We start from the raw sequence: 26,142 nt of genomic DNA on the forward strand, positions 1-26,142 counted from the left end.
TGGATCCCCCGCATCCCTTGATTGCTTATGGCGCTACACACACAATCCACCCCGTCGGGCTTTTGTGTTCTAGTTTTCTCCGATACGAAGCATGCACGTACATCCATAGTCAAGCACACGTTGTACATCCGCATCATCAATGCCCTTTTCAACTCGGGTTCAACTTCCACCACAGTCGCGATTGAGATATCAATCCGAACCAGTGATCTCCTCCGCGTCTCCTCATGATGTGTGCTTAATGACGACCTTGCCCTTCGCCCGGCCCGTCTTCAACTTCTGGAACGCCTTGGTCGCGTCCTCGTAAGGAAACACCTCGTCGATGACGGGCTTGACCTTGCCCTCCTGCATCCACGTCCCAATCTGCGCGAGCGCGTCGTGGTCATTCTTCGCCATCATCAGGCTGAACTTGCTCTTGCCGCCACCAAGGAATCCCGGCATCAGCATGCGCTCGACAAGCGACTTCGCACCCCCAAACGAAGCCGACGCGCCGACCTGGACGAACTGGCCGCCGGGCACCAGGAACGCGCCCGCCTGTTTGTACAAGTCCGCGGGGCTGGACCCCACATTGTCGACGACGACCTTGAACACCTGGCCCTTGGCCTTGAGCACCTCGGTCACGTTCTGCGACGCGTAGTCAATCACCTCGTCCGCGCCCAGCCGGCGGCACAAGTCCGCGTTGCCGGCCGAGCAGCTGACCACGACGTTCTTGCACCCCAGGGCCTTGGCCATCTGGATGCCCCAGGTGCCCGTCCCGCCGCTGCCGCCGTTGATGAAGACGGCGTCGCCGGGCGCCACGTACGGCTGTAAGCTCTGGTACGCCGTCAATCCCGCCGTGCCGACGCACGCAGCATCGACCGGGTCCACCCCCGCCGGCAGGGGCGCGCAGCCCGCGCGCGTCGCGACGACGAACTCGCCGAGCGTGCCGAAGCGGCAGGGCTCCAGCCTTCCAAACACGGGCGTGCCCTCCGCGAGCTCGCCGCCAGCACCGCCCGCCGCGACGACGACGCCCGCGTAGTCGAGGCCCGGGACGGCCGGGTGGCCGAACAGGGCGCGGGTGCCGAGCCCGCCGAGGCCCTCGGGCAGCTTGTAGTCGATGGGGTTGATGGCGGCCGCGGTGACGCGGACGAGGACCTCGTCCTTCTGGCTGGCGGCGGGGATCCCCGTGGGCTTGGGGTGCGGGGCGTCGGCGCTCAGATGGAGACAGGACTCCAGGCTGGGCGAGGCCGCGGTGTAGGTCCAGGCGCGCATCGTCTTTGGTGGCCGCCGCCGGTGGGCTTGGATTCGGCCATGGTATGTGTGGTGTTCCTGTGCTGTGGTGCTGTGGCTGCTGCTGCTGCTGCTGTTTGATGTTGTTTCGGGTGATATCCTTTTCCAGGCGGGAAAGTATGTGTGTGAGTATGTGTATGAGACGGGTAGACTTTTGGAGATGGGAAGTGCAGCAATGGCAAGTTTAATCGATGGTGGGGGAGAAACGCCACCTACGGACGGGAGGAATCTTAGTGTTTCGGAGCAAATCAAGGCACCTCGGATTTCGTCACGGCTGCAGGCCTACACTTGCGGCACGGATGGCGCCGTCATCCAGGATGAGAAACTTCAGGGAGGGGTTTCTGTGCGACACTGCGCTACGTTACTGTGATACCAAATGATGAAGTTGTTTCTGCACTCCATATGCAATGCAAAGATGCGACGTCTCACCATGGCTAATCCAGGGCAAACGCACGATTGCGAAGGCATGTATGACGCCGCGGCTGACTACATAGTAGTGACGTCACCCCCGAGCTTATACAGAGGCTACCGTAGCAGACTAGGCCGGATGCAATACAGCGTCAAACTGGCATTCCGACATCTGATAGTGCTCACATACCAAGTCGGCGTCCTTGATGATGGTCATTTATTGCGACGTTCAATCAACTTTATATTGGAGTTGGAATAGCATAGCCGCTAGGATAGGTAATGATGCTGTAACCCAATTCCAACCCCCCAAAATCGTGATATGCGCCCCCAAATCGCTTAAAACAACAGCTACTAACTATAGACTAACAAGTACCGCAAAAATAATTCGCTGAATGATGCCTGCCTCCAACTACGCACCGAAAAACGTATTGACCTTCTGCTTGATGCTCCCCAACTCGTCCCACAAGTCCTTCTGTAGGTCCTTGTCCCCCGTAATGAAAGTCTTCAACGCGTCTCTGTCCGGCACCGGGGAGACGACGCCGCGTCGTCCTTGGTCTCGGCAGCTGTGTAATACAGCGCGCGAATGCTGTCATCGTCGCCCGTCTTGGCGGCCGCATCGATGCGCGCCTCGTCGACCAAGACGGCGGCCTTGACGAAGCCGACGACGAAGTCGACCCAGAGCTTGACGTCCCGCGGCGAGAGCGACAGCGGCGGCTGGCGGAACTCAATGGTCCGGTAGTGGATTTGCGGGCGGTAACTGAAGCAGTTCCACTTGAAGTACCGGCTGTCTCCCCACTTCCACAGGGGGTTCTCCGCAAAGTCCTTGACAAAGTTGACTTGCCGGGACAGCTCGGGCATGGTCTCGCAGCTCTTCATGCCGGCCCACCACTCGCAGAGATTGTCTACCAGCTTGTGCTTGTCCTCTTCTTCCTTCGATGACGACGGGGTCTGGAGACTCTTGGCGTAGCTCCGGTTCTGCCATCCGTCGGGCATGATGTCGTTGATCGCCTTCTCGAAAATCTGGGCCGCCAGGAAAATCCGCCGCGCCTTGTGGACCGGGAAGTCGAGGTACTGGCCGGCCTGGTCCTGTTCGGAAAAGGAGAAGTGGATGTGGGTCGAGCAGCCCCTGAAGAACTCGGGTTTCGAAGTCATCATCTCGCTCCCGATGACGGACCAGACGTCCGCGAGCTCCGACTGCTACTCGATGCTCTCTTGGAAAGAGAAAACGCGGGATTTGATCTCCAGTGGAACCGCGAGGTCTGCATGTGATTAGTTAAGGTTGGGATGGGAGCCACGCGTGCCCGGAAACGTGATTCGGAACTTGGGGGGAGCAGAGCCACATACCGCTAGGTGTGAAGCCGCCCTCGTTTTCGATGGACGGATCTCGGGTGAATTGCCATTGCCTATAGTCGTCTGAGTGGAGGAGGAGTTGCGATTTAAGCTTGGGTTTGAGTTTGTTGACGAAGATTAGGCACTGTGGATCGCAGAACTTCTCGAAGTGGTCGGAGGAGTTGGCCCGGACGACCAGTTCTGAGGCCATCTTGACCACCGTCTCGATCTCGACGCCAAAGTAGATGTCCGAGTTGTGGGGCATCGTCATGGGGTCATCGGGGGTGATGAGGGACTCGTCGGGCGTCTCGAGGGAGTCGTTGGCGGCCGTGATCGTGGAGTTGTCAAACTCCGTGGAGCCATCTGAAAAGTGAATGGAGTCGTTGTCAGACATTGTGATGACTTGTAAGGCTGATCGATAAGATTGATGTTCTGAGTGAGCTCTGAATTGGAATGCAATGAATGAATGTGGGATGACGAGCAAATGTTGGGCAAGATTGGATGGATGGAGATGATGTGTCGTCGGTCCAAGTGGCCTTCGTCTGGGGTGGCGGATATTGGCTGTCGTTTCCAACATTGAATCATTTTGCCTTGGTGTGTGCCTCGCTGCTTCCGTTCCTTATGGCGTGGGGCTGCCAAAACAGACATGCCGCAGCAAGAACGAACTTCAAGTAGGCAACTGCCCGTCTTTCGCAACAATTTAGGTAGATTTGGGACGAGCCAGCTATTCCATTACGGCTATCTTGTGCAGCTAAGAAACTTCCTATGTACGGTGTTTCGACTGGTAAGAAGAATGGCTTGGTAATGGATGAGCTCAGCCAATTGCCGCACTAAACGGCTCATGTCCAATCCGCATTCCTTGCTTGCATTGAACGATTGCATACGCCCACCTGCTTCAACCCGGACACATACTTGAACAAGATCATGTTTGTAACTCAACACCCTCGTATCCTCCCAACTCCGCCGGTCCCCGCCTCTGCCTCTGCACCGCCGAGTCATCCGGTGGAGTCTCGACCTCGCACAGGGGCGTCGCCTGGAGCTCACCCATAGGAGCCATCTCTTGTTGCGGTTGCTGCTGGTTCTCCATATTATCATGTCCGTATGCGCCATACTTGTCCCCGGAGCTGTAAACAGTGGAGCTGCGGCCTGTAGCAAAGCTTTGATGTTGCTCCTTGTCCTTCTGACGCTTCACGAGACGCCATAGGAGGAAGCAGCCGAACCCCAGTAGTGCGGACAGCGGGATCCCGACGCCCAGGCCGATGCCGAGGCCGAGTTTCTGTTCTTCGCTGAGACCGCTGCTGCTGCTTGGTGTCGTCGTCGTCGAGGTTGACGTGATAGATGCGGAGCTCGCACTGCTGCCTCCGCCGCCACTGCTGCTCTGAGCGGTGTTTGATGGCGATGGTGATGGCGCCGGTGACGTTGGTTATTGAATGGAGCCGGTACTAGAGGCGGTGATGTTGAACTCCCGGCTGATGGCCTCGGGGTTCTGCTTCCCCTCGAAGAAAAGACTGAACCCGAAGACGTTACTGTGGTCCAGCGTCTGGTTCGTGACGACAGTCCATTGCCAGCTGGCCTTTTTGTTTGGAAAAGTGACATTGCCTACGCGTATGAGTCGTAAGTCACGAGTGGGAGATCGGATGTATGGAAAAACTCACGGAAGACATGCTCGGCATCTTCAGCCGGGCTATTGTTCTGGAAAAGAAGGAGCGAGAGCGCGGCCTTGGGGACGTCGTCCGAGGTCCATTCTACCTTGAAGCCCGAACCGACGGGGTGCACGGGGTTTGTCGCGAAATCCACGGCATCACCCTCGAACTTCGGCGCCGGGTTAACGAAGACCAGTGCACCAAGAGCCCCGGCTAGCGCATGGAACCATACTAGCAGGACTGTACGCCGTATCAGCAGTGAGAGAGACATACTGGTCTGACAGTTTTGGTTTGTAGCAGCATACGTGGAGGTATCCCCTCGTCCTGTGGACAAGAGACGCAGGTCCACCGAAGTGGTATTAAGTAATAATTCGAGTTCATACGGACAAGACGAAAACTCCAAATGAGCCAGGCCCAAGCCTACCGGTACAGCCTCTGGGGGGCTTGTACAACACACCTGCAGCCTCGAGTGCCTCTGCCTAGTTGGGCTGAACAGGTCCCCCTTTCCTTCGCGGTGGAGGGTCTGTTATACGAACAACGTCCTGGTGTTGCCTAAATGCTGGTTGCATATTAGATCCTAATCTTAACACCAAGTGATAGAGAGTGTCGTATAAATAGTTTGTGATGCGTGATATCCATCTGAACCTCTTGCTGTTTGGTCGGCTACAAGCATCTCTCGACCAACGAGGCGGTTCCGATCGTTTGGTTTTTGTTGTCTTCTCAGACCGACGCTCAGCGCCTCCACTGTTTCTCTTTTCTTTCTTTTTCAGATATCATCCCAACGAGCCTTGCGCTCTTCGCAGGATCCTGCTGCAAGCCCAAAAGCCCGTATTGCCAAAGCTGGCTCTATCCCTTGCAGCTTCCGGAGCCTTATCCGCTGATCAGTGTCTGGATACACCCAAGAATAAGCACTAGTTTCAGCTGTGGCGCGTCTGATCGGCTCTCGCTGCCCAGTGTTCGCGCTAAAGGATACTTCCCGGTGGCTGAGGACCATACCTAGCCTACAACCTGGCGCTTCAGTCCTCTAGGACCCAATCCGTACAGTGACCGAAGAAGTGGAGGTGCTAGCGCAAGCCCCTTATTCCAGCCTGATGAGAAGTAAAACACCCTTCCAACCATAAACCATACATCCCTCAAACGCCCAACTCAACAGGCCGCATCTGCCTCGACACCCCCCAGCCTCATAGACCTCCGTGGACAAGATCTCTGGAGGACCCGTAGTCACTGTTTCCGCCGACGAGAGCTCCTTCGGATACGCGGCCGCTGCATAATAATCATCGTCGCTGTCCCAACGGTGCTGCTGCTGCTGCTTCTGCTTCTCAGATTCGGCTGTAGCAACAACCTTCAGAAAATCCATGGGGCACGTCTTGCCCAAAAGACGCCACAACAGGAAGCAGCCGACTCCCAGGAGGATCACGAGCGGTAGACCGATCCCAACGCCAAGCCCGAGTCCGAGCCTCAGGCCGCCATCGCCGCTACCGCCGTTGGCGGCGTCGGGCGATGGGGATATATAGACCGTTGCCAGGATACTGCTGCCGGGAGGGAGAAAAGCAGACGACGGCTCCGGGGATGGGGGACGGGACGGCGTCAGCATCCTCTCCAATGTCGATGGAGTAGCGGCGGTTGCAGTAAGTGTGTGGGCGCTCGGGGTAGCTGTGGTGTCGAGCAAGATGTTCCCCGTGGAGCCCTGGCCGAGAACTCCTTCCAGCAGACGGGGGAGCCATAGCAAGAGCAGCGCAAAGCGCCACCGTGGTAGTGTGAGAAGCATGCGTTCTTGGTCGCTTTGGATCGTGTAAAAGCAACGCGAAATGAGGCCTCTAAGCTTAAGAAGATCAAGAAGCAAGAGGGGAGTGTGTCGAAGAGGCGGGAAGCCAGCGCCACATAGCTGTACGCGGGGAAGACCCGCGTATGCCTTGAAGGGCCCGGAGGGGTTTGTGCAACACACCAACCTGCACAGCCGGCTTATTAATAACATCTCATAATTGACCCGGCGTCTGAGGACGCGAATTGCAGGCTTTAAAAGCCAACGGCATCTGAGTGATGATCACTACTTACTGCAGTGTGATTCTTCTGACAGCTGCGCCAGTTGTTGGGCGACCAGGCCGTCCATGTCGCGCTCAAGGCCCCGAATTGCTGCATTTGGAGCCCCTTCATGAAGAGGACCTACAATTCATACAGGTTCGCGGCAGTAGTCGCATAGCATTGCCGTTGGTTCTTATTGGGGATCATCGCCAGCGTAAGCATTAACTGGGTAGGTGTCCTTGGGGGCCTTACTGTCGACTTGCAGGCTCTGCCCCGTGCTAGGAACGAACCCACCCCCTACATCTTGCTGAAAATGAGTCAGTCTTGTAAGACAAGCTTTTCAATCCAATTCTTGATTAACTACTCTCTGATGGCTTTATATATCACGCAGGCACATACACTCATATATCCAGCTCAACGGGCCCCGTCCGCCGCGACGCGCCCTCGGCCTCGTAGAATTCGTTTGACTGGATCTCGCGAGGAACCACGGCTTCCATTTCATGTCGACTTTGCCGTTTCTCGGGGTCGGCTGTCGTTTGAACCTGGCTCTGCTTCTTCTGCCGCCTCCAAAGGCGCCACAGGAGGAAGCAGCCGACGGCCAGCAGGGCAATAAGGGGGACTCCGATCCCGAGGCCGAGGCCGAGTCCGAGCTTCAGGTCCCCACTGCCATTGCTGGCGCTGCTTTCAGGTGGTCCCGATGTAGTAGTCGGCGGCGGCGGCGGAGCAGTGACGGAGGAGGGCGAGCTTGCCGTCGTCGGCTCCGGCGTGGCGGTGGCGGTGGTGACGACGGTCGAAACTTGGTTCGCGGTGGTGACGACAGTCGTAATTCCGTCCGCCGTGGTCACAGTACCAGGTAGAGTCGTGGGTGCGACGAAGGTGACGGTTTCGGTAGTGGGTTGTTGTGGCACGAACGTATCCGTGTTCTGACCGAGAACCTTTCTGGACAGGTAAAGGTGCCATAGCACCATCAGCGCACAGCGCCGCCCTGACTGTAGAAGAAGCATGGGTTTCGTCCCGGTACCTTCGGCGGCCAAGCCGGGGTAAGCTAGTCGAAATCGTGATGCTACTTGTTGAAGAATGCCGTGAGTTGGCAAGCAGAAACAAGTCCTTCAGGTTAAGAACGCCGAGAAGCAAAAGGAGGTGGGGGGCTGGTGCTTTAAGGGGGCGACAAACAGTGTTACCTACTCCCAACTCATCTCGTCGGTAAGGTAGAAAGTTGGGAAGAGCCGATGATGCAATTGAGAGCCTTGACGGTCGCGCAACAAGGGGGTTCGCGATGCATACCACCTATAATACAGCCTAATGAAATATTGATTTGACCGGCCTCTGTACCAGTCCGACTCCACCTGACTGTTTGCTATCACAGCATGTTGTAACCCTCCCGCATGTCGATCTTGCTGACATGTGTGTTCCTCCAAAAGATCGCCATGATGCCAAGCCAGCAGCCCCTTCAACTGCTCAACGGCAGTTGCGCTCCCCTCCTTTAAACGTAACAACTCCCGCCTTTCAAGCCCTATGAGATAAATCCACAGCCTTGTCGTTGATCAGGCCCCGAATAAGATGTTAAGGATAAGCACTAACACCCTGTGTCCTGAGAGCCTTCAGGCCAAGCTGCTGATTCTCGGAGTTGAAACTGCCAATCCCTCCAACATTGGATGCAGGTTCCCTGCAGTTTCCCAGTGGCCATTGCATATTTCTAGACATCGACAGAAAAGCGTTCACAGCAGTGTCGGCGATCCAGGAGTCAAGCTGGAAGCGCCTTTGGCCAGCCCAAATGATACGTAGCATCCGTGACCCTTGCTGTTCCTGGTATACAGCTTCTCCATCGCAATGCATTATGTTGTGTGGGCTGTTCCGAAAGAATTTGACCTATATCGGCGCCTCCTTCCTCCCGTTCAGCTCACTCAAGATACATAGTAGCAAGGCCAAGCTTTGAGAATGTGGGTATCATTCATCTCTACACTAGATGACTTCTCTTCAATATTACAAATGCGCAGGCCATCATCGTCTTTCCTGCATAGTCTTTGTCCACAGTCGTCTATCTCGTCCAGTTTCCACCGGAACTCCAGTTGCCTCCTCTAATCGCTTCTCGCTCGTACGTGCTTGGCATGGTTCTAGTCGTAGATGGGAAGTCGTGATTGGTGATCCATACCCCTGCGGCTCGTGGAGGCATTGCCATATGGCTGGCGCCGTGCAGGTAGCGCTTTTCAAACAACATAACAATTGCTGAACGTATCTACGTGAACTTCGTGTGGATGATGTCGGGATTCTCGTGCCAATCGTCTATGCTCACCCACATCTAGGAATTGTTAGCTCCACACGGCCAGTGGGGGGTTCGGGTGGGATTCGGCATACCTTTCTAAATGTACTCAGACCCGCCAAGATACTACCGCCTATCCAGGTCGAGTACTTCCTCTCCGGCGGGGCAAAGATCTTGATGCGCATATCCTTGACGGCCAGCTTCTTGACCTCGTTCAGTAACCGGTCGCCGAAGCCCTTAGTCAGAGTGCTTCCACCGCTGAGTACAATGTTGCTGAAGAGCGACTTTCGCAGATCCAAGTCGGTGCGGTTGATGGCGTCGGTGACGATTTGCTGGACACCGGGGTATTCCAGTCCAATGATTTCGGGGTCGAACAGGATTTCCGGGGCGCGGAATCGCTCGGGGCCGACCTTCAACCTGTGGCCATCGGGAAGAACGTAGTCCACGGCCTTGCCCGAATCCATCTTGGCAGATGTGTATTCCTTCTCTTCGCGCTTGGGATCGGCCGCAACGTAGGAGACGGACTCCTTGATCAGCCGGACCACCTCCTTCTCGGCCGAGGTGTGGGAAGATGTAGCCGCTTTTCCGTAGCAGTGTCTGCATGTATTCGGTGACGTCTCGGCCGGCCACATCGATCCGGCGCATCGACGAAGGAATAGCAAAACCTTCGTATACAGGCACAGCATGCGAGACACCATCGCCAGAGTCGAGCACGCATCCTGTCGTCCGACCGGAAGCATACAGGGACAAGACGGCTTGAATGGAGGTGTAGAGGGCTGGTACGTTGAAGGTCTCGAATAGGATCTGGGCGGCGGTGTCACGGTTCGCGCGGGGGTTCAATGGCGGCTCTGTTAACAGGACGGGATGCTGCAAAGGCGCAAGAGACGCAGCGTCAGTGTGGGGACTCTTCGACAAGTCAGGGCACACGAGGGGCAATGGCACGGCATACCTCTTCACTCATAGCGTTGAGCCCTTCACTGTAGACATACTCCCAGATCTTCTCCATATCGTCCCAGTCGGTGACAATGCCATGCTCCAAGGGGTAGCGGATCTTCAGTAAGCCTCGGAGCTCGGTCGCGGCTTTCTGGCCTATGAACACGTCGCCCTCCAATGCGCCGGCGAGGACTCTGAGATGCTTCGGGCGTCCGACGAAGGAAGGGAAGTAGCATGCGGGGAGATCGGTTCCCGCGTAACCGGCTCGTATGGTGCCTGAACCATTATCGAGCACGATGGGCGCGTTGTGTAGAGGTTCCGCCATATTGTCGACCTGGTATTATGCTATTGCCCAGATGCATGTGTGTTTTCCAATCGCGCTGGGTTTTCTTGGCCGCTCGGGACCTCGTCGTCGTTGCGATGTTTGTGTTCGGCGGTGCGTGCACGTGGTGGATTCGTTTGTTTGCGAAGGGAATTGCGGGTTCAGCAACAGCTGTCAACGGGCTGGGAGCTCTTGTAGAAGCTCAATGGATGCTCAGGCAAGAGCAGACGTCCCGAGATGCGCAGGCAGAAGGGTTGGTCCACGGGTTGTCGGCTTGGCGAGGAGCGTACCGTGGCGGTAGCAGTTTGGGATGGGGAGGAGTGGTGCTCTCTCTGCTAATGCTCCATAGCTCACGGGACGCGTTGGCCCCAAAATGTAATGTTGCCAAAAGTTCAGGAGCCAGGAGCTCTGCTTCTGCAGGGGGTCCAATTAGGGGACGTGCAGGGCGTCTTTGATTGGTTTAGGCTGGGCCATCGATAAGCTAAACCAAACATGGGGAAGGCACGAGACGGGGTCTCATCCCACCATTTGCCCACTGGCAGACTGGCTTGACACTGGCGATGAACTCACCATAGCCCATGGTGATGGGCTCAACTCTCTCGCCCGTGCTCTGTAAAGAAGCAATGGATCAATAATGGAAATTGCATACCTACTTCTCACCAAACTTTTGACCACAGTTGCCAGAGCTGAGAACCATCATCTGGCCTACAAACCAGGCCACCCATCAAAATGCGCTGGGCCCGAATGGGCTTGATTTGCTGATGCAGTGTTGCTGCCCACGCATGAAGGTAGGCAGCCCGATGGAGCGACAGTGTTCAGCTAATGCAATATATATGCCACATTCAATTGAGTTCTCTCGCATACCTTTGTATCTGCCCACCTCTCACATTTCCGATGTCTTGGACGCATTGCTTGAGACATCACCTTGGTCATCACGATCTGCCACCTCCGGTTATAGAGCCACCATTGACTTGGTTCGGTTCAGGACTGGGCTTCCCAACTTGATGACACCGCAATATACTTACACGACTTAACGATACTAGGTAATAGTATTGCACATTTTGGGCACTGCGGTTTCAATATTTACAGGCTGGCAGGAAGCACCTGCAACATCTATCAAAAGTATTGCTGCGGCCATGTCACGCGACCCGTGCACTACAATTTAGCAGGTTCCTGGCAGGAGCCGATGACCAAAGCGCGTACCCGACCGGGGCCGATTATTGCCCGGGCCCGTCCACGACCCGGGTGTGAATCCCACACCCATTCCCACAAACCACTTGGCTAGCTCACCAACATGCACCCCGATAACTGCTTGTCAATCAACATTGGCAACGATCAGGCGTTCCTAGTCCAGAGCCTGCAGGTGTTGCTCCACCACAGACGGACCTCTGCAAGGGTATAATCCCCGCCGAGACGCTATGGAGTGTCGCGGTTGAGTTCTCGACGCCAACCAGCGACGATGGCGGGCACTGACTGCCAACCCTGAATTGGGGTCGGGGGCCGGAGTGCATCACCAAGCCGCTATACACCACTTCCCCCGCATTATCATGATCTTACCAAGCAGCACAATCTCAAACATCTTCGTCATTCTCTCGGCGATCGCGCTCCATAATACGGGTGTAGAATAACTCCCGTGGATTTGGGGGTGCGGGGAAGATCTGGCAGGATCCGACGCACACCAAGTAACCACAGCTTCTGGAACCCCCAAATCCTTCACTTACACGAGTCATCTTGGCCCACCCCTATATTGTGGCAGTGGATATAGTTGATGGAAACACCACATATATTAACCCGAAGGTATCGTCTATCCATTCAAAGGTGTTTGGCAATAAGAAAGCCATCTCTCCGGAACTACCACGATCCTGCAGCTAGATCAGACCCCACATACTACGGAAACCTCAACTTTCACAGCCCCCCATACGCCTAGTCTGACAGCATCGCCTAGCTTTGGTTGGGTGACAAGATGACCGCCAAAACCCCCTACACGCCCCCGGCGCCCTCCCCGATACCCCTCACCGTACTAATAGTAGGCGCCGGCTTTGCCGGGCTCACCGCGGCCATCGAATGCCACCGCCACGGCCTGAAGCCCATCGTGGTCGAGAAGTTCCGCGCCATCAAGCCGCTGGGCGACATCATCAGTTTCGCCTCCAACAGCTCGCGCATCTTCGAGCGGTGGCCGGGCGTCTCCGAGCAGATGGAGCCCATCACCCTCCGCCCGCGCGACGGCTTCGGCATCCGCGCCTCCACCACGGGCGAGACGCTGCTGCAGCAGGTCTGGACCGACGAGCAGAACTCCTGGGGTAACCGCTACGACGGGCACCGCGGCGAGTACCACACCATCGTCTTCCGGCACGCAGTCGAGGAGCTCGGCATCGATGTGCGGCTTGGCGCGGGCGTGGCGGATTACTTCGAGACTGACGAGGACGGTGGCAGCGCCGGGGTCGTGCTCGAAACGGGCGAGCGAATCACGGCCGACTTGGTGATCGCGGCCGAAGGTGTGCGGTCCAAGGGTCGCACGACGGTGCTGGGCTATGAGGACCGGCCCAAGCCGTCCGGCTACGCCGTGTACCGGACCTGGTTCGAGACCAAGGACACGATCGCGACGGACCCGGACCTGCGCTGGCTAGTCGAGGGCGGCGACAAGCACATTTGCTGGCTCGCGCCCGACATACACTTCATCATCGCCATCCTCAAGAACGGCCAGGACATCTCCTGGGTCTGCACGCACAAGGACACCGAAGACATCGATGAGTCCTGGCAGCTCGAAGCGCCGCTCGCCGACGCCCGCAAGGTGCTTGCGGGATGGGAGCCCACAATCCAAAAGATCCTCGACAAGACGCCCGAGCCCCTCGTCGACTGGAAGCTCGTCTTCCGCGACCCCCTCGAAAAGTGGATCTCCCCGCTCCGCCGCATCGCCCTCATCGGCGACGCCGCCCACCCCTTCCTGCCCACCAGCATCCAGGGCGCCAGCCAGTCCATGGAGGACGGCGCGACCATCGCCGTCTGCCTCCGCAAGGCGTGCGAGCGCGCCGCAGCCGCGACCAACCAAACCAATGGCGACACGACGGCCGATACGCGCGCGCGGGCGGTCAAGGAGGCTGTCGCGACGTTCGAGGCGCTGCGGTACGAGCGCGTCAAGAGCGCGCAGAAGACGGGGGCGCAGACGCGGGATATCTGGCACAAGGCCGACTTCGTGGCGGCACGCAAGGACCCGCAGAGTTTGCGGCTGCGGCGGGAGGGGTGGTTGCTGAATTTCGATGCGGAGCGCTATGCGGAGGAGTGGTATGACCGCACGGCGGACGTGGTGCGGGAGAAGAGCGTTGTTGAGGCGCGGCAGCTGCATGTGCCTGAGGGGGCTCGGTTTGGGTTCATGGAGTACGAGACATAAGACTTGTAGAGTGCTGTTAGATAACCGCTAAAGTAGACAAGTAGAGTCGTTAGATTGTTCAGCGTGCTGTTTTTATAATTATGCTACATGCAATCATATCATTGCATTGGAACCAACTTGTTTACAGCATTGGTTTTAAGCTGTTATTTCTTTCATGAGAATCGTTTCTCTGGTGATGTTAACCATGCTAGACATCCATATTTATATCTCTCTATTTCTTTTTTTATTTTTTTGATAGTCCTCTCTCTACATATAAGAAGAGCTGGCCGCACTTGTTGTTGTCTTTGATTACACTTATCCTGTTGGTCGGTGTGGCTCCTGACCATTCCGCTTAAATCTAACCCACACTGCCAACCTACGTGGATGTGCATTCGTATAGTCAGCCTTTACTATACTTACTATTTAACTGACTATCTACATTGCTAGGTAATAGTAATATCAAGTCGGTCATCAAGGTGTAGGCACTTATTTGATGAGGTACCTAGATACGCCCATCTCGGTTCACATCACATCACGCAAAACAGCAAAGCCAGGAACCAGCGTCATGAGAGAAAACTAATAAATAATATAAGTGTATATATGCCTAACGATTTCGCTGTTCCCTGCAAAGAACGAAAAACGCCAGGTCTTCTGCAAATGCCAAAGAAATGCAAAGGGAGCTATAATCAACCCGCTCATCCAATGGCTTCCTAAAACCTCTCAAGAGGCCTAGGCTTTCTCTCCTTCTGCTTCCTCGTACGCTCGGAGTGCTGTTCAACTCCTATGATTATTGAAGCTCTTTGGCTTCGTTCCACCTCACCATCTCCAGAATCTAGTAGAGTATAGTCCTCCACTGATGCCATCCCAGAGGACCTCAGCTCTGCCGAAGTGCTCTGAGATTCTCGTCCTGCTCTTGCGTTTTGTGCATCAAACGAGATCATCTCGGGTCATCATTTAGTCGACGTCCAGTCACCTCTGTACAGCACAAACTCGGTCGAACGTTGCTGTTGTGCGGGGCCTTCGCCGCAGCTACCGCCGCCGCTTTCCGGGCTGTCCATCTCGACATCCCCGTCGTTGTCGAAGAGCCGGGCCTTGCCTTTCCCCTTGGCGCGCTTCTTGCGCTGCTGCGCCTTCGTACGCTGGTCCGCGTGGTACGCCTCCTCATCCTCTCAAGCTCGGCCAAGGCCGACATCCAAGCCGGGTTCGTCTTGACCCGGTCCGGCAGCTCCTGCTTCTTATACGAGGGCAGCTGGCCTCGGGTCGCCTTGCCTTGGGCCAAGCGCTTGGCAGCCTGGCCGTAGTTCCTGGGATCCTTTCGATATCCCCGGGCTTTGATCTCCGCCTGCTTTTGCGCATGCCACTCGGGTGTCCGGGCATGGGTCCAATGTGTCCACGGGTTGATGTGCGCGGAGACTTGGGGTATAGACCGCGAAGACGTAGTTGCTTGTAGAGCATGGGAAGGGATGCCAAATATTACCGAATTCGGACGACTGGACTCGTTGGCTTTTGAGTAGATGGCCGAGTCAAAATTGTCCGCATCGTGCGTGTCCACTAGCATTTTCCGGCGCTGTGCCGGCGGAAGCTGCTCCCATCTCTGCCGAGTGACGTTTGTCCAGCGCCGATCCGGGCCAAGGAGCGGTCGATCCGAGTCTGACGTCTTATCGCCAGACTTGTTCGCCGCAGCCGGTTCGCTGATGGCCAGGGCTGGGTCTAGGTCCGGGGCCGGGGCCGGGGCCGGGGTAGGCACGGCATTCGAGTCTCGAGCTGGGCCAGGTACTGGCCGATTGGAATCCAATCGTTTATCGTCGGTTCGGGTCGAAACAGCTTTCTGAGCCACCCCAACCCGCCAGCGATCCAGTATGGGCCGATCTGAGTCGGAGCTTTTACTACCAGATACGTTCCTGTCCAAATCTGGGGCTGCAGCAGTCTCACGACGTGCCACCTGTGGCCTCTCCGAACTTGAAGCCGTGCCGCCAAACCCATTTGCGACCGTTTTCGGGCCCGTAACAGGTTTTCGGTGGTCCATCAAGGGCTGCTCCCAGTCTGATGGCTTACTACCAGATCCGTTTGTAACCACTCTTGGGGCTGGGGCTGGGTTTTGGTGGTTACCAAGAGACCTACTGGAACCTGACGTGGTTTCTCTCGCGAGTTTTACAGCAGCCTCCAAGGAAGTGGTAGGCTTTCGGCGGTCCATCAGTGGCCGGTCCGAATCTGATGTCTTATCACCAGAGACAACCGGCGCCGTTGTGCCATTTGTTGCTACCTTTGTAGACACCTGGGTTGCCGCAGCTAGGCCATTTGGGATTGTCTGCTTCTCCTGCTGTGCCTCTCGGACCTTTTGCGCCTGCTGCGCCGAAGACGCCCGTGGTGGGTTAGGGCGGCCGAAGCCTGTTCGTCTCTTCAACGACTCATCATCGCTACTTGAATCTATGCTGATGATTTCCAATGGCTCAATATGTGTTTTGTGCCCATTTTGGCCCTCGACCATAGGGGCAACCGGAGCACGTAGGCCATTGCTAGGAGGCGCCACTGCAGCTGGGGCTAGCTGAGGTGACGATGAGCTAGACTTCTTGGTAACCTCCCCGTTAGAAGAAAGAGCGGCTGAATAATTAAGTGCTCGCTGCGCTGCTGTCTGAGCTGCCGCATGAACTTGTGGCGGAGCGGCACTATGGTAGTTTGCCCGTGACGAACCACCGAAATGTAAAAAGCCGTCACCTGGTAGCTTCAAGTTGAAGCTGCGACTGTCTGCCATAGTTTGTGTACGGGAGCTCGGAGTTGGCTCGGGGATTTTGGCAGCGGTGTGCAGGACACCATTTGACTGGGCATTGCTGCTCTGCACATTATTGGCCTGTGCGCTGCCGCCGATTGGTTGTGTGCGTGGCTTCGCTTCCTGCTGTCGACGCAACATTTCGGGGTTGGGAGACTGCGACCGCCCCAGTCCGGTATTGCGTTCGTTCCGATTCGGATGAAGACCAAATCCGCTAAAGTTGGTCATGTCGGATGGAAGCGGCGAAGCCCTTGGGCTGTCTCTCGGCGGCTGGGAATGAGAGTCTTGGCGGCTAAATCCATGCAGGCTCCCAAAATTGCCCAGGAGGGGACTTTGCGACTGTGCGCCCGTCTTCTGCGGACCCTGCCCAAAGGAGCTCTCACGATCAAGCACATGGTTCTGCTTTCGAGTCTGCGGCTGCGGCGCAACATTTAAAGGGCTTTGAATGGCCCGACTGGCTGTCTGATCCGAAATTCCTCGGTTTGTATTGGCGACGGTTGGTGGGTTTGGCGACTTGCCGTTGCTGGCCAAGTCGGAAGGTGGGGAACGTCTCGCAAGAGTCGGGACCGGAGCGGGAAGAATACGCTGGACTGGCCTTGATGAGGCGCTCAGGCACTCAGCGTCGCCCCTCGCCTGGATGTCGAATACTTCTCTAATCCCCGGCGCTCTTTGCCTCATATTCGCATTCGGCACCGCGATTGGCTGTGGGAAACTTTTTGGCCTGGTGTGGGCATGTTCACGACCCACAGTCCCATTTGTCGAAGGCGGAGGGTTTTCTGTCTGGGCGCGCAAGTTGAAGTTATTGTCCTCTTCAATTCTACGTCGAGTCTCGACCCGAACGCTTTCTTGACCCGTAAGCGGCTTGGGGGCTGTCATTGGGGATTGATGCTTGTCGCTTGCACCAGGGCCCGAGGTAGAACGAAAGCTTGTAGTGTCCATTCCCGCCGGACTCGTTCGAGCCTTTTTCCTAGGTGGACCCGAGTCATCATCCCGAAGATTTTCATCGTTTTTCACCGCGGGCTCAGGCGATGAAGCTACCACGATTTCGGCCTCAGTTGCCGCAGCCGAGTTCGAAAGTGGCTGTGCTGGCTTTGGTCTACCAGCTGTTTTCCTTGCTGCGAATTTGGCATCTAGCAACTTTTTCGAGTTGTCTAGTTTATGTGACTGGGGTGACGCCCCCGACGCATCTGACGGGCGCTCACTGTGGGGAGCCAACGTCTCGTGAGCAACGTGCGACCTAAGCTGGCCTGGACTTTTATAAGAATTTCCCGTTCTTGTCTGGATGTGCTTTGGCCCTGCTGGGCTGGACGATGACGACGCAGATCTGAGCTGGCTCGGGCCTATCAAGGGAGTGCCCCCCTGCTTGTGTCCTGCATGCAGCTGGCAAAGAGGGCCACCAGTAAAGCACGACTTGTTGCAGCCATCTATACTACACTGTTGGCCCATGTTGATGTGGACGCTACTTCCAGTGGCAGATGAGCCGGGTCTCGTCACCGGTGAGCCGCGGTCTGATGACAATTCAGATGAAGATCTGGACATTGTCGAGACCGACGGAGATGATGTCCGCGGGACCATGGGGGCAGGTCTACGGTCAACTTGTGCTCAGAAAGTTGCTGGATCATTGTACTCGATATGCCCACTATAAAAGTACGCACTCCCCAAAACCGGCTGTTCCGATTTGTTAGCAAACATGATACTTGAGTCAGGATGAAAGAAAAATGAATTTGAAGTGCTGCGACGAATGTGCTCGCGCAAGAGTGAGTGCTCGGCGAAGAGTTGGTGGCTCGGCGAGGACAGGGTGGCTATACGTACATGATCTTGTTTGGTCTTTGGCAAAAGAGAGCTCATGCATGCGCAGCCGGCTGGCACAATTGGTTTTGTGTATACGATCTATTATCTTGCGATGCAAGCTGGCCCATTTGGCGGCGAAAACTAAATCGTATATACTCAAAGTGCTGTTTGTGTGTCTGAAGCGATGGGTTAGCCAAATCTGATGAATAGTAGTTGTTGCTGGGAAGAAGGCGGGGCTGTGTTGGTTCAGAGTAGAAAATCAATCCACCCGTCTCAGGTCTTTTCAGTTTTTATTGTAACGTCATGCTGCTCACCACAACGGCTTCGAAAGCTGCATCTCGCTGACACATTGGCTGAGCTAGGCTCAATTGTCGGCTGCGGCCTTTGGCTTGGCTCTATAGAGGCATACCGACACCAAGCTCCAAAATTGCGGCCCTGTCAAAGCGAGTTTGACATTCATATACATCGGTCCCTATTTGAAGGACGTGACAATATGGTACACAACGTGTGTTGCGATCTGTCAAGTCCGAACAAGACGGGTTGATGTGCGCTTTCCTCACGGTCGGCGCTGGTAATGATCGGCGGATATAGACTCCAGAACCAGAAATGGTTAAAGAACAGTCCGACCTTTTACCAGGTTGCTCATCATCGACGGGTGGATTGAACATGAGATGCAGTTGTGAGAACTGCTCAATGGGAGAACGGCCAAACTTACCTAGGTCGGTGCAAAGAGTCACGAGAAAAGCATGAAGAGACAAAAAAAAGCCCGAGCCCGGAAATCCTGCACGATCTTACCCGGCCTCCCAGAAATGGTAGAAAGCAGTAGTACTGTGACGTGTCGGTCATAAGAACATGAAGTTCGTACGGGCGTGGGTGGTGGGGCAAGCTTGGCTGCGAGCGTCCTCCGTCCGGCGCGCGCTCTTTGGCGACTCGATAGGTTGCAAAAGGAGCGGTTGATGGCGAAGCTCCCAGTCAAACCAGCACCAATTATGAGCCCGGCGAATGCGAGGATGAGATGGCCGGATCGTCGCCTTGATGCAAAACCCTCCAGTCCGATGGAAACCCGTCAAGGGGCCCTGCAGTCGTCGTGAAAAATCAAAAACAAATTGGGAAGTTCGTTTGGCGCGTAGGAATAGATAGATCACAGCAGAATGCAATAGCAGCAGCAGCAACTCGCGCGCATGTGGCCCGAGCGCTCATCACTTTGGTCGGCTAAACGTTGTTCCGTTCCCGTCCTTCTTGGTTGGGAAGGTACGTGCAGGCCAGACGGGACCGTGCCTATCGTTCCAGCATCGAGTCAATCAGTCGAAAGGGAGGTATATATAGAAGGCAGGAAGGGCTGAGGGATTATACACGGCTCCTTCCTACCAGTGTATAGTATAGAGATATTTCGATGACGGGGAGACATGCAAGAAGCCGGCTTGCCTTGCCTTCCAGTCTTTGGGGAAAGACATCATCGTGGTCCTTCCCAATCAGGTAGGACCAGCTGCATCCGCAGCTTTGCGGGCGCATTGGGATCTTTGAACATGGGCGCGCTGCCCTGCTCTTATAGAAGAGTGACCTGAACTCGGCATATAGTCCAACTTGGATGAAAACCAGGGCAAGGATGACGGGATCGGCCGCAGCACGCGAAAAGAAAGCAAGGTAGGTGCGTGCCGCTGGCCTCTACCGTATTGATCGTATCATTCATAAGGTGCTGCGCGAATGAGTCACCCTTCTGGAGCGCGCTTCCCTGATGATGCATTGAGAATCAATTGGTCGCACAAGCAGACCGTACAAAGTGAGGGGGAAAGCTACCAAGGAAACGTGACTCCTATTTCAGCGTTCAGGTCCCGTCGGTAAGGCAGGTGCTTGTAGTTTGATGGAAATTGATCAATAAAAAGCAAGCATGGATAGATGGGGATTGGGATGGGGCGTTACAGTCAAATCAATTGAATCTTGTTGTCAGCATTCTGGATCAATCTTTCTCGGCATCTGGGATGGGAAGAGATGGGAACGGGAACCATGGGAAGCCAACAGTTAATCCATTGATCCGTTCATTGGATACGAGAGGTTTGCCTAACTCCAGACTTTGCTTAGCAGAGCCTTACCTGAGCACGGAGCCGGGTCGCATCTAGATGCTCTCAGCCTCAAATAATCGAACGGTGCTTTTGGTCACCTGTTCACCCCGATTAATGCAGCAATTCCCAATGCCTTAAAAAACGAAGCCAGAAGTTCTAGGCCCCACGCCGGTCCGGCGCAGCAGCAATCAATCGCAATCGTCGTAGTAAGCGCGCGTCCGTCCCCAACCAGGCTGTGTGTTAGTTGTTGGCGGCCGCCGCCCAATTGGCGCATGGAGCACGCGCGACAAAAGCCCGGAGGTTGCCATTGACAGGCCAAGGCATTTGTCGGGATTTAATTGCTCTCATCGCACCACATCACACCACCGCGTCCTCCGAATCGCACCACCGCCCGTAAGAAACACCACACAATGACGATGCCGCCCGCCAAACGAGAAAGGATTTTCTCCAGATTCCCAGAATTAAGATGAACTCGTGATAGTTTTTCGCTGGAGCCCCCAGGGCCCCAGGGGTCCTTTGGCGGGAAATGACGCCGCCTTTCCCCTGTTTTTCCCTCATGCAGAACCTCCTGCAGCGCCAGCGAAGCCAGCTGGCCGGGACCTGAAGCGCAGTCAGACGCAATACCGTATCTCGGAAAGGGAGTGTGCCAGGATCTCGGGTCCTGCCTCCCTCCGCCCCCAGAATTTCCCAGAAATGACGACCATGCAGAATGCAAACTGCAAGCCTGGCATGTGCCAAAAGGGATGGCTGCAGAAGTAGACAGAATTTTTATTTTTGGCAATATATAAACTACCGAACTCGCTCGTGATTCCTCTTACACCTTGCCTCACCACCAGCATCAACAGATCTTACCTACTTTCTACATACATACGCCGAGTTCCATCTCTCACTCTCACTCTCACACATCGACCTTGAGTCCCTCATCCAAACACACCAACACCCAAAACCACCACCACACATTCAAGATGAACTCCCAAATCTTCAGTCAAGCCGCCAAGGCCGCTGCCCGCCAGACTGCCGCTCGCCGGGCCTTCACCAGCAGCACCAAGTCCGCTCCGGCCGACTACGGTCGCCTCTTCCAGCAGGCACGCCGCACAGGCATTGTGTATGTTCCCCCTTGTCACCCACCATATACCATACCTCTCATATCTGTATGACTCTTGTACTGACTTGACCCTCTCTGCTTATAGCTACGTTCCTGGTCTCGCAATCGTCCTGGGCTGGCCGTTCGCCGCCGCCAAGATGGTCGACACCGTGTCCGCATAGACATTATACCCATTACTTTTACGACACGATATCATGGCCATACTTCTTTGTATATACACTTTTGGGGAATGGGATAGAGGCGTTCGAGGCAGATCATCATCTTTTTAGAAATGGATCAGGATAACCATTTTGCATAAAAATAAACCTGAAACTCTTTGTACATGATTCTATTCTTTTTGATGCCCCCTTTAACTTGTGAACAAATAGGCCGTGAAGATTTTGGTATATACAAGGGATCCCAACTAACAGACTGATCCGGGTCTACTACTTTTCTTTGACAAAACACTTATACAGAAGCACTCTTACTCAGCAAGTTCAGAGCGCTACCAGCCAGAATGAACTGGGCCTGGTCCTCACTGATCGCATGCTTCGTCTTGATGACGACCTCCTCGCCCGACTTGTGCTTCTTGACACGGAGGCTCACCTCGCCCTTGCCGCCATTCTGCAGCATATCATACAAGCCCTCGGTGGCGACTTCATCGCTGGCGCCGATCTTGTCGTAGTCAGCCTCGTTGGCAAACGTCAAAGGCACGACACCCTGCTTCTTGAGGTTGGTCTCATGAATACGGGCGAACGACTTGCACAGAACAATGCGCGCGCCGAGGTAGCGCGGCTGCAGGGCAGCATGCTCACGTGCGGAGCCTTCTCCGTAGTTGTGCTCGGCAACGACGAGCCATGGCTGCTGGGCCTCCTTCCAGCGCTGTCCGAGCTCCGGGATAGTGTGCTTGGAGCCATCAAGGTCATATGCAGCATTGACCTCGCCGGTCTCGGCGTTGATGGCGGTATTGAGAGTGTTGGTGCTGATGTTGGGCAGATGACCCTTGTACTTGAGCCAGGGGCCAGCGGCAGAGATGGTATCAGTCGTGCACTTGCCGGTGATCTTGACTAGAACGCGAAGACCAGACAGGTCGGAGTTGGGGAATGGCTCGAAAGGCTCAAGCAGCGCGAGGCGCTCAGAGCTAGGCGAGATTGCAATGTTGACCGATGCGTTGGGTGGCTGGACAACAGCCTGGAACTCGGGACGCGCAGACTCGAACGGTTTGGTGGGGATCTCAGAGCCGGAAGGAGGCGAGAAACGGAATTCCTTGCCGGACGGGGTGGGGATGCTGTCGGTAACAGGGTTGAATGTAGTGGAACCAGCGAATGACATGGCGGTGACGATCTCCGGCGACGCCAAGAAATTCATCGTGTCGGGGTTTCCGTCATTTCGGCCACGGAAATTCCGGTTGTAGGAGGTAAGAATAGCATTTGGCGTGCCCTTCTCAACACCATCCTGTCGCTTCCATTGGCCAATGCAAGGCCCGCATGCGTTGGACAGAACAGTACCTCCGGCCTCCTTGAAAGTCTCGAGGGGGCCATCACGAGCCAGTGTCTCACGGATCTGGTCGCTACCCGGCGTAATGTAGAAGTCCGAGGACGGCTTAAGTCCTGCTTCCAGGGCTTCCCGTACCATACTCTCTACCCGGGTCATGTCCTCGTAAGAGCTGTTGGTGCAGCTACCAATCAATCCAGCGGACAGCTTCTCGGGCCATTTCTGCTCCTGCACTGTTTCCTTGAATTGCGACAAGGGAGTTGACAGATCGGGAGTAAAAGGACCGTTGATGTGAGGCTCCAGAGATGACAGATCGATGGTGATTACCTCGTCATACTTTGCGCCGTCGTCGGCCCTCAGTTTGACAATGTCGGAGAACTTCTTGGCTTCCGCTGCGACATCGTGACGGTGTGTCGCTTCCAGGTATCGAACGTGCGCAGGGCTGAAGGGGAAGATCGACGTGGTAGCGCCGACCTCGGCGCCCATGTTGCAGACGGTCGCCATACCAGTGCAGCTAAGAGACTCAACGCCGGGCCCGAAGTACTCGACGATGAAGCCTGTACCTCCCCGGACAGTAAGCTGTCCAGCCAGATTCAGGATGATATCCTTGGGCGATGCCCAGCCGCTCAGTTGACCCTTCAGCTCAACTCCGAGGACGCGGGGAGCCTTCAATTCCCAGGGTGCGCCGACAAGAGCCTCCACTGCATCAGCACCGCCAACTCCGATCGCAATTGTTGAAAGACCGCCACAGTTCGGTGTGTGACTGTCAGTGCCAAGCATCATCAGGCCGGGCGCACCGTAGTTCTCCAGGACGCTCTGGTGGATAATGCCAGCTCCCGGGGGCCAGAACTCGATACCGTATTTCTTGGCGGCAGACTCGAGGAAGTCAAAGACCTCCTGGTTCACCTTGATACCGGACTCGAGATCGGCCTTGGCACCGCGCTCGCCCACAATCAAGTGGTCGCAGTGAATGCTCGCGGGGATCGCAGTCGAGGGAAGGTTGCAGGTCATGAATTGAAGCAGGGCCATTTGAGCGGAGGCATCTTGCATAGCGACTCGGTCGGGCTTGAGCTTGAGGTTCGCGGTGCCGCGGATGTTGCGTCCACCGTTGGTGTTGGTCGTCAAGGACTCCTCGACGTTGTCCAAATGCGAGTAGAGGATCTTTTCGGCCAAGGTCAGGGCGGTGCCCCGGCCCAAGACCTCGCGGACCTTCTCATAGTTCTTGAGCAGCTTGAAGTAGGGGGTATGCGGGGGTTCGTGCTGTCGAAAGAGGGTGTCGCGAATGATCGGGTGCCTGCAATTCGGGTTCTCGTGGCCAGGCGCTGCTCGTACGATCAGTCAGTAAGTGGCAACCCCGCGGATTGGTTGTTTGGCTGCTAAACGTACATTGAAAGCCGTGCCACGGCGGCAGGCAAGCTCAACAGCCCTCATCTTCCCAATTGGCTCTGCCGGGAGTTGGGAACAGCGGTGCAGGTGACAAGACGTTGTGGTTTATCACGATGTCGTCTGACAAAGGAAATTTCAGGCTTGCAAGCTTGCTATTGCCACTACTCTGATTGGCCATTTCGCGCCCATCTCACCAAAGTTTTTGCCGGTGCCGGCCTGAAGCAACTGGATCTGGGGAAAGACAGGCGCACGTACCACCAACCCACCAGCTGCAAGCCTGCAACTGTTCCACTTCTAGCCGGCGTCAGCTTCACGTCGCACGGCCGACAGAGGTCCTGTCACCCACCGAGATCGATCTGCATTGCCGAGATACCTGGACGGCTCCCCGAACTAAGAGACTGCGAGAGCAGTCGGGACTGGAACGCAGAGCCATCCTGCGACTAACGTACAATATGGATGAGAAGGCCAAACTGTTGATTGATGCATTTGGTATTAAGAAGTTGCATCCGTCGACAGCTGAGATGGACATCGCAGTTCTTCGCACGGAGCACTCGAAAGAGACCTGTGGTGTTCTCGGATAGGTCTTGCAGAGATGTCTTCTATTATTATACTGCTTTCGAAGATACATACCCGTATTCGTGTCGCTCAACTTTCCAATTAAGATAGTATGATCAAAATGAGTGTATTGATTTGGTCAGTCTACTGCTAGAAACGGATACATAAGAGATTTGGCAAAACAAAGTAAGCATCCAAAATAAGATTCCAAAGCAGAGACGCACTGCATAAATAACAATTAAAATTGAAACCTCCCAAAAACTTCAGAAGCAAGCAAAACATTCACCCAACCGGATCCTTCTTAGACGGTCCTCCGTAAGGTGAGTGTTGTGTCTGTACCTCGTCTGTGCTTGCACTTTCTGTGCTTCTGTCGCTTGCGTTCGTGTTGTCTTTGGCATCGTCGAAAGAAGGCCCTGGCTCATGGGGGTCTTCGCCCTCGGTATCCGATTCCAGCGACGGGTAGCTCTTTGCGATCTTTCGATCCCCGGAGGCCAACAGAGCCAAGCAGAAGAGCGCCAGTTTGGCCGTTAGTCGGGGCTTCGCCTTCTCCTTCTCCTTCCCCTTGTCACTGGGCAGCTCGTCCGCGGTAACCCAAGGGACGGCGCAGTACTCCGGGCTGTCGTATGTCCTTTCGTGCCAGTCGACCGTGCGCTCGGTCACAGATCTATCGTAGCTGAGCCGTAGGACGACCAGGTAAGCCTCGGTGATAATGAAGCCATACCTGCTGTTGTTCTCGGCCATGTAACTAGTGATTTGGGAAAGAACCTTCCTCCACTCCTTCTCATCAGCATCTTTGCTTCCTGGCGACCACTTGATATGCAATTTGGTATCTCCTAGCAAAGCGTTTCTCAACGTTTCCTTGTCTGTACTGGTACTGCTCTTTATATCCTGAACCATGCCCCAGTCGGGGTACAAGCGCGAGTCCGCATTGTTATTAGCCGAACAACGGGAACCCTCGCCGATATGGAATCTCGCGCCTTCGGGCTGTACACAGTAGAGTGCTTCGTTGACAACCTCGACGATCTCTTTGTAGATGTACCTATCCAGGCACTTTTCGTTGAATATGGCCCGTGACATAAGCAGAGGCTCGGCTGCTGGAGAGCCTGTGAACTTGGTTCCAATTTCCGTTTGGAACATATTCACCAGTGTCTGGCAATTGAAGTCTTCCCAGGGCCGCCAGTCGGTTGGCTTAACGTGCCACAGCCCATCGTCAGGACCGGTGGTGTTTGGACCCTTTGAAACAAATCCAGCATCGCATTGATACTCTTTTTGGGTGAGTCTACAGAGTACTGTATTCTCTGTTGAAGTAGTCATGGCTTATCGCTAGATATAGTATAATGTGGTTTCTAGATATAATGTAGTGTAGGCTAGATGTCAGATTTTGACGAGTTATTAAGTCCTGATCAGTGTCTCTTATATAGCTCAAGACTCGAAGATACAGGATCGCAATGTATC

General features: G+C 55.3%; 12 protein-coding genes across 12 annotated transcripts; 3 read left to right on the forward strand and 9 right to left on the reverse strand.

Moving 5' to 3' along the window:
- Window positions 1-222: 222 nt before the first annotated feature.
- Window positions 223-1,248, reverse strand: PG997_011421 (zinc-binding dehydrogenase; the record flags this gene model as incomplete). Its single annotated transcript, XM_066815736.1, has 1 exon — window positions 223-1,248. One exon carries the CDS (start codon window positions 1,246-1,248, stop codon window positions 223-225), a length of 1,026 nt encoding a protein of 341 aa, XP_066665026.1.
- Window positions 1,249-2,178: 930 nt separating this feature from the next.
- On the reverse strand, window positions 2,179-3,397 carry PG997_011422 (uncharacterized protein; the record flags this gene model as incomplete). Its single annotated transcript, XM_066815737.1, has 3 exons — window positions 2,179-2,871; window positions 2,902-2,933; window positions 3,019-3,397. 3 exons carry the CDS (start codon window positions 3,395-3,397, stop codon window positions 2,179-2,181), a joined length of 1,104 nt encoding a protein of 367 aa, XP_066665027.1.
- A 528-nt stretch (window positions 3,398-3,925) lies between these two features.
- PG997_011423 (uncharacterized protein) lies at window positions 3,926-4,917 on the reverse strand (the record flags this gene model as incomplete). The annotated part of the gene is made up of 4 exons (XM_066815738.1): window positions 3,926-4,142; window positions 4,189-4,381; window positions 4,447-4,602; window positions 4,659-4,917. The coding sequence occupies 4 exons, from the start codon at window positions 4,915-4,917 to the stop codon at window positions 3,926-3,928; spliced, it is 825 nt and encodes a 274-aa protein (XP_066665028.1).
- Window positions 4,918-5,724: 807 nt separating this feature from the next.
- On the reverse strand, window positions 5,725-6,414 carry PG997_011424 (uncharacterized protein; the record flags this gene model as incomplete). Its single annotated transcript, XM_066815739.1, has 1 exon — window positions 5,725-6,414. One exon carries the CDS (start codon window positions 6,412-6,414, stop codon window positions 5,725-5,727), a length of 690 nt encoding a protein of 229 aa, XP_066665029.1.
- Window positions 6,415-7,069: 655 nt separating this feature from the next.
- Window positions 7,070-7,636, reverse strand: PG997_011425 (uncharacterized protein; the record flags this gene model as incomplete). The annotated part of the gene is made up of 1 exon (XM_066815740.1): window positions 7,070-7,636. The coding sequence occupies one exon, from the start codon at window positions 7,634-7,636 to the stop codon at window positions 7,070-7,072; it is 567 nt and encodes a 188-aa protein (XP_066665030.1).
- A 1,268-nt stretch (window positions 7,637-8,904) lies between these two features.
- PG997_011426 (Actin-like protein) lies at window positions 8,905-10,186 on the reverse strand (the record flags this gene model as incomplete). The annotated part of the gene is made up of 4 exons (XM_066815741.1): window positions 8,905-8,967; window positions 9,024-9,392; window positions 9,454-9,795; window positions 9,878-10,186. The coding sequence occupies 4 exons, from the start codon at window positions 10,184-10,186 to the stop codon at window positions 8,905-8,907; spliced, it is 1,083 nt and encodes a 360-aa protein (XP_066665031.1).
- Window positions 10,187-12,146: 1,960 nt separating this feature from the next.
- Window positions 12,147-13,571, forward strand: PG997_011427 (monooxygenase; the record flags this gene model as incomplete). The annotated part of the gene is made up of 1 exon (XM_066815742.1): window positions 12,147-13,571. The coding sequence occupies one exon, from the start codon at window positions 12,147-12,149 to the stop codon at window positions 13,569-13,571; it is 1,425 nt and encodes a 474-aa protein (XP_066665032.1).
- Window positions 13,572-14,487: 916 nt separating this feature from the next.
- On the reverse strand, window positions 14,488-16,995 carry PG997_011428 (uncharacterized protein; the record flags this gene model as incomplete). The annotated part of the gene is made up of 1 exon (XM_066815743.1): window positions 14,488-16,995. The coding sequence occupies one exon, from the start codon at window positions 16,993-16,995 to the stop codon at window positions 14,488-14,490; it is 2,508 nt and encodes an 835-aa protein (XP_066665033.1).
- A 54-nt stretch (window positions 16,996-17,049) lies between these two features.
- On the forward strand, window positions 17,050-17,542 carry PG997_011429 (uncharacterized protein; the record flags this gene model as incomplete). Its single annotated transcript, XM_066815744.1, has 2 exons — window positions 17,050-17,170; window positions 17,223-17,542. The coding sequence occupies 2 exons, from the start codon at window positions 17,050-17,052 to the stop codon at window positions 17,540-17,542; spliced, it is 441 nt and encodes a 146-aa protein (XP_066665034.1).
- Window positions 17,543-21,133: 3,591 nt separating this feature from the next.
- Window positions 21,134-21,434, forward strand: PG997_011430 (uncharacterized protein; the record flags this gene model as incomplete). Its single annotated transcript, XM_066815745.1, has 2 exons — window positions 21,134-21,273; window positions 21,359-21,434. 2 exons carry the CDS (start codon window positions 21,134-21,136, stop codon window positions 21,432-21,434), a joined length of 216 nt encoding a protein of 71 aa, XP_066665035.1.
- A 286-nt stretch (window positions 21,435-21,720) lies between these two features.
- PG997_011431 (aconitate hydratase- mitochondrial) lies at window positions 21,721-24,177 on the reverse strand (the record flags this gene model as incomplete). The annotated part of the gene is made up of 2 exons (XM_066815746.1): window positions 21,721-24,006; window positions 24,133-24,177. The coding sequence occupies 2 exons, from the start codon at window positions 24,175-24,177 to the stop codon at window positions 21,721-21,723; spliced, it is 2,331 nt and encodes a 776-aa protein (XP_066665036.1).
- A 792-nt stretch (window positions 24,178-24,969) lies between these two features.
- Window positions 24,970-25,824, reverse strand: PG997_011432 (uncharacterized protein; the record flags this gene model as incomplete). Its single annotated transcript, XM_066815747.1, has 1 exon — window positions 24,970-25,824. One exon carries the CDS (start codon window positions 25,822-25,824, stop codon window positions 24,970-24,972), a length of 855 nt encoding a protein of 284 aa, XP_066665037.1.
- Window positions 25,825-26,142: the final 318 nt, after the last annotated feature.

The sequence above is a fragment of the Apiospora hydei genome (genome assembly GCF_038363865.1).
Source record: "Apiospora hydei strain CBS 114990 chromosome Unknown utg000008l_segment0_segment0, whole genome shotgun sequence".
Lineage (NCBI taxonomy): Eukaryota > Fungi > Ascomycota > Sordariomycetes > Amphisphaeriales > Apiosporaceae > Apiospora > Apiospora hydei.